The sequence below is a fragment of the Coffea eugenioides genome, chromosome 2, assembly GCF_003713205.1.
Source record: "Coffea eugenioides isolate CCC68of chromosome 2, Ceug_1.0, whole genome shotgun sequence".
Classification (NCBI taxonomy): domain Eukaryota; kingdom Viridiplantae; phylum Streptophyta; class Magnoliopsida; order Gentianales; family Rubiaceae; genus Coffea; species Coffea eugenioides.
In genome coordinates, this window is record NC_040036.1 from 7824647 (window position 1) to 7833370 (window position 8724).

General features: G+C 34.3%; 1 protein-coding gene across 1 annotated transcript; it reads left to right on the forward strand.

The window, feature by feature from the left end:
• The first annotated feature begins 335 nt into the window (after positions 1-335).
• LOC113763058 (DNA replication complex GINS protein PSF2-like) lies at positions 336-3512 on the forward strand. Its single transcript, XM_027306746.1, has 8 exons — positions 336-591; positions 698-772; positions 883-997; positions 1335-1431; positions 1538-1568; positions 1650-1745; positions 2678-2830; positions 3026-3512. Exons 1-8 carry the CDS (start codon positions 544-546, stop codon positions 3044-3046), a joined length of 636 nt encoding a protein of 211 aa, XP_027162547.1. The 5' UTR covers positions 336-543; the 3' UTR covers positions 3047-3512.
• The last annotated feature ends 5212 nt before the right edge of the window (positions 3513-8724 follow it).

Here is an 8724-nt window from a genome sequence, read left to right on the forward strand (position 1 = left end):
ATGGTGGTAATGGTAGTATTAATTTTTAAAAAGTATCATAAAAAATTTTTTAATTTTAAAAAGTTATCTCAAAATATATATAAAAAATCCCTCCAAAAAGATCACAAAAAATATATCTATAGTAAAATTTTTTATATACACTGTTACAATAAAATATTTCAAAAATACTTTTAAAACCAGCTAATCCAAATAAAGTCATTTGTGCTGGTAAATACTAAATCGTTGGCACTTAAGCACATAAAGCATCAATAATTCCCCATGAAGGAATCTCGCCTGCTCGCCTGTGCCCAATGAAGTCAATCGCTCAACATCACGCTTTTGCCCTTAAAGTGGATTGCAAAAACCGACTTCACTAAAGGAAAATTCCCTTTTAGTCCCTAAATCAGTTTCCCGCCATCTCCAAATTAGGGCTCACTTTCACTACGCTGATTTTATTATCGTCCTCAACCCTCACCTGCCATTCTCTTAGAAATCGTCAAATTTTCCTTCCCTACTCTATACTGGAAAACAATTCACCCCAAAATCTTCTTTTATCTTATTGAAATGGCCAGCCAAGCCGATGCTCATGCAGCCACATTCTCTGCTGCCGAGGTTCTAATAAGTTAAATTGTTAATTCATTTTTATAGGATTAATTAAGTAGGATTTTGCTTCCTTTTGTCTGTTTAAAAAAATATTGTATCTGTTTGAGTTTTGCAGTTGGAGTTTCTAGCGGAAGATGAGCTGATTGAGATTGTACCAAATATGAGGATGGATCCTCTCAACCTCATCTGCGTACTATTCTAGTCTTTCAACTTAGCTTTATATATGCCCAGAAGAAAATTTTTGCAATCTGCTTATGTGAAAAGTACCGTTTTCTTTTTCTTGCTTTTTGAACTTGCCAGGGAGATTTTGGCCCATTTAGACCACAAATAGCTACTCAGGTGCCTGTTTGGTTAGCTGTGGCTTTGAAGAGGAGAGGGAAATGCACAATTAGACCTCCTGACTGGATGTCTGTTGGTGAGTTTTGCTTTTTAAAGAATTTTCTCTAATCACTTTTCGTATTTTGATGCCCAGTTCGTGTTCTGCACAACTGGATATGAATTCAACTTGGGGCGGGCCCGTTTGGTGAAAAAATTGAAGTGCTTTACATTAAATTCGTTCTACGGTTAGCAAGAAATTTTGAAAATGAAAACTTGAAGGAAAATGCGAATGGTGCAACATAAATTGCTTGAAATTATTTGGGTTTGTGAGTAGATTTTCAGAGAGGATACTAAATGTTACTTGAAAGAGAAATGAGTAACAGAAGAGATCGTACCGGATTGTTAATTGTCTTCAATTCATCTTTGCCAACTAGAAAAGTTGACACAAGTTTTGGAAGCAGAGAGAGATGCTGAAAAGTTTCAGCCATTACCATTCCATTATGTAGAAATCTCAAGGCTTCTTTTTGATCAGTAAGTTGCTCTGTATGTTATTTTGTATTCGAAAGTTATGGTTTTTTCTCATGATGAGTGCTTGTTTTGTTGTTTTCCTGTGTTGATGGTGGCATTTGTTGTGTAGTGCACGTGATGACATTCCTGACATATACATGGTTAGTTAAATGGTCCCTTGATGTTCTCTAGTTACACTTAAGTAATATTTGCTTACAGAATGCCAATTTTAATGCTTTTAGGTAAGGTCATTGATTGAGGACATCAAAGATGTGCGGTTTCACAAAATTGGAACTGGCTTAGAGATAATATCAAGGGAGCGAACATATGCATTGAGGGTACACTTATTCTTATTTTTGTGAATTCATTGTTGAAATGATAGGTTTTACCTTTCAATTTATATCTTGAGGTTATGACATTTGAGCTTGGAGATGTCCTTTCTTGATTCTTCTCAAAAAGTGAAACGTTAAAGAAAGCTGAGAAGATGACAAGAGATTATGTGCCTGCATATCTTTTGTCTTATTTCCTGTCTATGTTAGACATGAGATTATCATTGTTGTCACGTTGAAAATGTAGGTGTAGAACCACTGTTTATTTTGCTCCAGTGTCTGACTACTGCAAAATTGGCTTAGGACCGTATGCCATCAGTAACTTACTAGTATTTGCTTCTAACATGAGTGCGACTGTTTGTGATTTGATTGCTGTTTGACTGGTGCTTCCTGCAATGATTTTCTTCTCAGTGCTTTTCTGAACATACTTGGCTTAATGGAAGAGTAACCCCTGGTCTCTTACTAAAGTTATCCTTTTACATCCTTAACCAAATGCACTTCTTTGTCTCAGAATTGGTTTATCCCTCCTCCAAGGATATAATGTCCTTTTCTGGTACCTGAACTGCTTTAGAATTAGAATGTCTATGTTTGTTCTATGTGTCAATCTTTCTATTTGATTTCTAGATCTAATAGAAAGCAAATGTAGACAACGGAGTTATGATATTTCCTGTTACAGTCTAAAGGTAGGGTGGTAGTGGGCTTATTATAATCGTTATGTTCTTCAATCTCAGAATTGATATTTTATTGGATTAAAAGGGAAGGTAAGGAGCAAAAATTCAAGTGGGCAAGTGTGTTGCTACTTGAATTTGATTCAGTATTATGGAAATTATTTGTTAGCTTGTTAATGTTGATCCACAACCATTTCATGCATATAGATGCTCTGTAACAGCAAGAGAACTTCATTTGTAGTAAGTCCTGATTATCACCCTTCAATTTTTTAGCTGAAAAATCTGTCAGCAATGGAAGCAAATATAGTGCGGCCATTTGTGACAAGGGCTCTTCAGACATTTTATAAGCTCAGTAGTCCTGATATGATTCAGGATTCAGACAGCGTGTCAAACAGACAGCCTCAAACGGCCAACCGTGGGCCAAGGGTGAGCTTCCCATTCCCGTATATCTGTATCTTTTGGCCCTTAGAATATTTTCGTTAAGGCATGCAGCATGGCATGGAACTTGCCAACACATAGCTATAGCACTTGAAAGTACTTGACAAATTGTGAGTGAGCGAATAATATAGTTAATCTTCATGATGAGGTTGTGATGCTAACTTTTTGTGTTTTTTGACTCAGCGTCAATTGAAAGATAGATGATCGTACCCCCAGTGGTATTTTCAATTGGCTTAGCAACCACCTCAACATTTGTTGCTGAAGTAACTACATTCAGAATGCTAGCTGGAGGTACTGCTGTGGTTGAGTAAACTACCCAATGTTGCTGTTGTCGATCCCTTTTCATGTTGAAAAAGCATTGAGAAGTTCACTGAAAGGAATGTGGCATTTGTTTGGGTTTCTTATCTATAAAAACTGAACACATAGATAAACTCAGCGTTGAAGCTTCTGCTCTCTCTTTTTCAATTAACTAGCGGTCATCATTGCTTTTTATGGCTGTTAGTTTATTGCGACATGAGGAATGGCATGGATCAGATGTTTTGTTGGTCATATTGTAAGCAGCTGAAGGCCATTAGCCTGAATAAAAATAACTTAGTTTACGTGTTATGTTTTAAATGATAAGGAGATGGAGTGTACTTGTTTCTTATGATGCTGCAGCACACTCTATGAATGGGAATTTTTTTTCTTTTCTTTAGTAAGCCTGTGTTTCAAAGGCTAGTCTTCGCCGAGACTGTCTATGAAATGTGGAGATCGAAGAAGCTGGTATATTTCGATCATAGCCCTTAAATACTGTCGTAGTTATGAACTAATGTGAATGACGTACAACATGTTGGATATTTTAATAAAAAATATCACATATTTATTTTGAATTCAAATTAAATAAATTACAAATTCATTAAATAAATTTTCAGTTACAAATTGAAACATTTAAATGTGTAACTTATGAGATTTATGTCTTGTTTTTGTAACTTATGTAATGATTAGGTTTTATAAATTCATTTAGTAATTTTTTACCGTTATACAATGAATCTAGACTTTTCAATTTTGTAACTGAAATATGAGGTGTTCATTCCTATTAATGTTGGAATTCTAATATTCCTAATTTCTTAGCCTATATATAAGGCATCTATCAACCAAACCAAATATATACTTTGTTATCTCTATACTACCTTCTATTTTTCTTCCACTACTATAAGAGTTTATAGGGCAAAGATCAGTGTTAGTGAGAGGTTTCTGTCTTTTATTCCAATAGTGTAGATTGGAGTAGACTACAATGTGCAAAAGGCTGGACTGGTGTATCCTGGAGGCGACGTGCTGAGACCTATTACACCAGAGGATACTCCGTAGAGGCACGAATCGTCTTAAAGAGAGCGATTTGGTCCGTGCCTCAACCCATGCCAAATTAACATTTTTATGGTACAATTATTTGCATTTTTAATGCAATATTGGGTATGAATTTTTGTTAATTTATTTGTTAAATTTTATTAGAGAAATTATTGTTACTTATATGATTTATTTTGGTCTAGAACCAACAATTTTAAGACGATATTGCTCCTATTTAAAAGTTTATTACTTTAATGTGTACGATCTCATAGTTTTGAAGTATGCCTAAAAGACTTGTATATGAGTATTTTCTTGGTTTCAGTTTTCAACGTGATTAAAAAAAAAATTGTTGTGCAAAAGTACAAGTCTTATGACATTATAGTTCAAACAATGGTAACCAGTAGGCCATCAACTTGAATTCAACTGCAGTCGAGATACACTAAACACAATGCATGTATAACTTGGAGTCAAGTTCAATTTCCAAGTCTGTAGACAGCTTCATTTTAAACAATGGTGATCTCAAAATATATGAATGACTTTGCAACTATTTAGTTGTTGAATGTGTGTGATTTTAAAAAAGTCAAGTTTCTTGTTGATGTTAATGTGTGATTTGTACCCAATAAGATGGCTCTTATGCTTATGTACTACTTTGAGTGTATATCATTTTGAGTACCTAGAACACTATTTTTGCACTATCTTAACATATGAACTCCATGAGTTGTCTTGAATGAATAATTGTTAGAAATAGTGGGGGTATGTAATTATATGATTGCATTCTTCAATTGAGTGCATGATTATGACACGTTGAAGAATAGTGGTATCAAGATGTATATAAAAAAAAAATTTCAATTATGAGGGTTTAAGTTATATTTAAATAGTGGGGGTTTAAAATTCTCTAGTTTTGTCTTGAATTCATATGATCTTAGTCAAGCTTGAGGTATGCATTTTCACAAGCAATAAACGGTATTGATAAGACATGAAGAAAAGATTACATTGTCACCAAGGAAAAATTATATACATGGATAATAGCTTTGGTGGCTTGAAGTTGTGAAATATAAAGTTATTAGCCATATAATTCTCAACAACTCTATTCTCTTGACTTGTATTGTGTTAAAATTGTGAATATGAACTTTTGAGTTGAAAATGTGATGTTGTACATTGAAAAATATGTATTCGAGTCAAAGGCCATCAATTTGCAGGCAACCAACAACTTTTGGATTTATATTAAATTATTTCATGTTGTCTGCCATGTGGTTGTCTTTGTTTAATGCAAATTGGAATACTTAATTTCCTTTCCAAGCATGACTATAGTGAGACTATGCTTGGATCGAAACGCGGACAGTGGATGTTGACTAAGCTGGTAGCTATGAATTTTGAAACCCTTGAGATTTTTCATTATAAGGCTTGCATTACTTGTAGGTTGAATTTTGAAATTAAAGCATGCTAGTGCATTGACTATTATATTTTTTGAATTTTCTTAATCTCTAATTTGAGTTGTGTAGATTAAAAAGTGAGGCATGATTTGGATAAAGTTGAATTACTTATGAAGTTTCTTGCAAAAGAAAATTCATTGAGGATTATGAGAGTGGCGGGTTACTAGATTACCAGCCACTGAGAAGATTACAGAAATGATGGAAATTAATGTGGCTTTGCTTGATACTAGCATTCACTGAAAAGTATGACCTAATGTGAAGGTACTTGAAATATTTTTTGATATTTTTGCAAAAGCAAAAATAACCATGGAGTTTTTTGAGAATGGCTTCTAGTGCACCACTAGACTATTGGACATGGAAAAAAATTTAAAAATTACATAGGAGTAAATATACGCCTACACTATTTGGGAAAAATATATGGATGAGAAATTTTCTCATCGAAGATTGGTTCCATGTATTTGGACCACTAAGAGATTATTTGAAAAAATTCGAGAATATCATATCTTTGTTATTTTATTTGTGTTGAAAAAATAAATCTCAAGCCTGAGTCAAGGATATGATACACATCGAGGGGGATAAGACAAAGTCCAATATATGTTAAAAATCACCTATGAGGATACAATCACCTAGGGACTCGAGATCCCAAGAACTAGGTTGGAGACAAACGAATCATAGAGTGATTTGGTTGTTTAATATGCACTACTTTGATTATATTGCTTATCCCTATGATGTAAGTGCATTTGTGATCCTATGACAAAAAGTGAGGTTGAGATTTTTATTCCCTTAATGAGTTCTATAGCCCTTATGGGTGGGATGTCTAAGTCATAGGAGCATCCTTGATAGACTCACCTATATGAGTGTGGAAGTAGGGCCGCTTCCTATGAGAATTTGGGCTGGTTCTCTAGAGCACTCATGAAAACCAGGATAAAGCACAGGGCCATCAATGTGCTGGTTGATGAAACCTATTTTAGAACACTAAAAGGTTCATGCGTGTGATACGATTTCACGTGCCCTCAAGTAGTCATCGTTTAAAGGCTAAGCCCACTTTGACTCTAGCATGGGAATTGTTGAGCACTAAGTGAAGGTTTAAAGGCATTGTCACCTTCATTATGCATGAATTTTAATCTTTGCCCTATTAAGTGTTAAGTTTTGAATATTATATTTTTTATTAAAATAAGTGGGGGATTGTTGGATATTTTAATAAAAATATCACATATTTATTTTGAATTCAAATTAAATAAATTACAAATTCTTTAAATAAATTTTTAGTTACAAATTGAAACATTTAAATGTGTAACTTATGAGATTTATGTCTTGCATTTGTAACTTAAGTAATGATTAGGTTTTATGAATTCTTTTAGTAATTTTTTACCGTTATACAATGAATCTAGACTTTTCAATTTGTAACTGAAATATGAGGTGTTAATTCCTATTAATGTTGGTATTTTAATATTCCTAATTTCTTAGCCTATAAATAAGGCATCTATCAACCAAACTTAATACATACTTTTGCTATCTCTATACTACCTTCTATTTTTCTTCCACTACTATAAGAGTTTATAGGGTAAAGAACAGTGTTAGTGTGAGGTTTCAATCTTACTCCAATGGTGTAGATTGGAGTAGACTACAGTGTGCAAAAGGTTGGGTTGTTGTATTCTGGAGGCGACGTGCTGAGACCTACTACACCGGAGGATACTCTGTAGGGGCGTGAATCGTCTTAAAGAGAGCGACTTGGTCCGCCCCTCAACCCATGCCAAATTAACATTTTTATGGTACAATTATTTGCATTTTTAATGCAATATTGAGGTATGAATTTTTGTCAATTTATTTGTTAAATTTTATTAGAGAAATTATTGTTACTTATATGATTTATTTTGGTCTAGAACCAACAAATGGTTCCTAGCCTGGATAATCCAGGATTGAGGTAGACAAGGTGTTTTATCAACAAAGGACTCTGATCAGCAAGAAAGGGGTAACATTGTTTTCATAGAACGAGTCTAGACCTGCTAGAAGGAAATACCGTGGAAGAAGCACAAGCACACTTAAAGGGATCTTATCATCTGGTTTATCTAGCAATCCATGACTTCTGATCACACGTATTCTTCGAGTTTTGATTCTGGTAGCAGTTATGTAGCATAACATTGAGAAGATTGTAGCAAGTGCAATGCCAATTGACAGAGCATGCTTCTCTTTGCGTGCTCCCCTTAAGTAGCTTCCAATGGCGGCACAGATTAACTTAATCCGTGGCTTTGACATTTCATAAAACACCAGAATGACTGAATCAGGCCACTGTAGTTTTCCAATCTTGTAATTCATGTGGTTTGCTTGCCATAGAAAGTAAGTGTTTCCTATAGAACTAATGACACGACAAATGACCAAGGTGATCCAAATTGGAATCACGAGAAGGATGATTTTTGTCTTCTCTACTTTTGTCCGAGTACACAATCTCCATCCGTATTTTTTTGGATCTTCAATTTCAGTCATCAATGGGATGGCAGCATTGTCCTAGAAACTGAGTCAAATGCATAAAAGATAAAAATGAGCTAGAGCTAAAGTTGAGAAAATTAAATGCATCAAGCTTTCGAAGTATCAAACACGCTATAATAAATTCACATTTGGACTAAATGAGCTTAGAGCATCTAAAATTTATAAATCGGCTGAAAATTTCACAACTCTAAAACCGTTCCACTGGCAATGTAGATATCTAGTTGTAAAGCATAAGAACTATTAGAGTTCAGCAAGCTATTATTAACCATTGGTACTATTTAGAATGATAAACTAGAGAGTTCTTCCATGGAATTTGGGGGCTGGGGGCTGGGGGCAGGTACAGCATTGATGTACTTCTTACTAATTTTGGCATACAATCATACAACTTGCTGCATCACTATCAAGAGCCAGTGTACGCGAACAAAATTGATGACTAAAACAACAACTTGACTGCACATCAGATTTTGTAAGAAATGCAACATGACAAACCTTGACCATATCTTGCCTCATCTCTAGATTTTAATGGATTATTGACTAGAATACACTTTTTATAAACAAACAAGTTAATCAATCTAGAGAAGATAAATAATGTATAGAAAACAAAATGCCAGAAGAAAAAATTTTGTCCAACCTGAGTAG

Coding starts and splice junctions, on each gene's coding strand:
- LOC113763058 (XM_027306746.1), top strand. CDS start 544: ATGGCCAGCCAAGCCGATGCTCATGCAGCCACATTCTCTGCTGCCGAG. Junction 592..697: donor CCACATTCTCTGCTGCCGAG/GTTCTAATAAGT, acceptor TGAGTTTTGCAG/TTGGAGTTTCTAGCGGAAGA. Junction 1,569..1,649: donor ACATTCCTGACATATACATG/GTTAGTTAAATG, acceptor TAATGCTTTTAG/GTAAGGTCATTGATTGAGGA.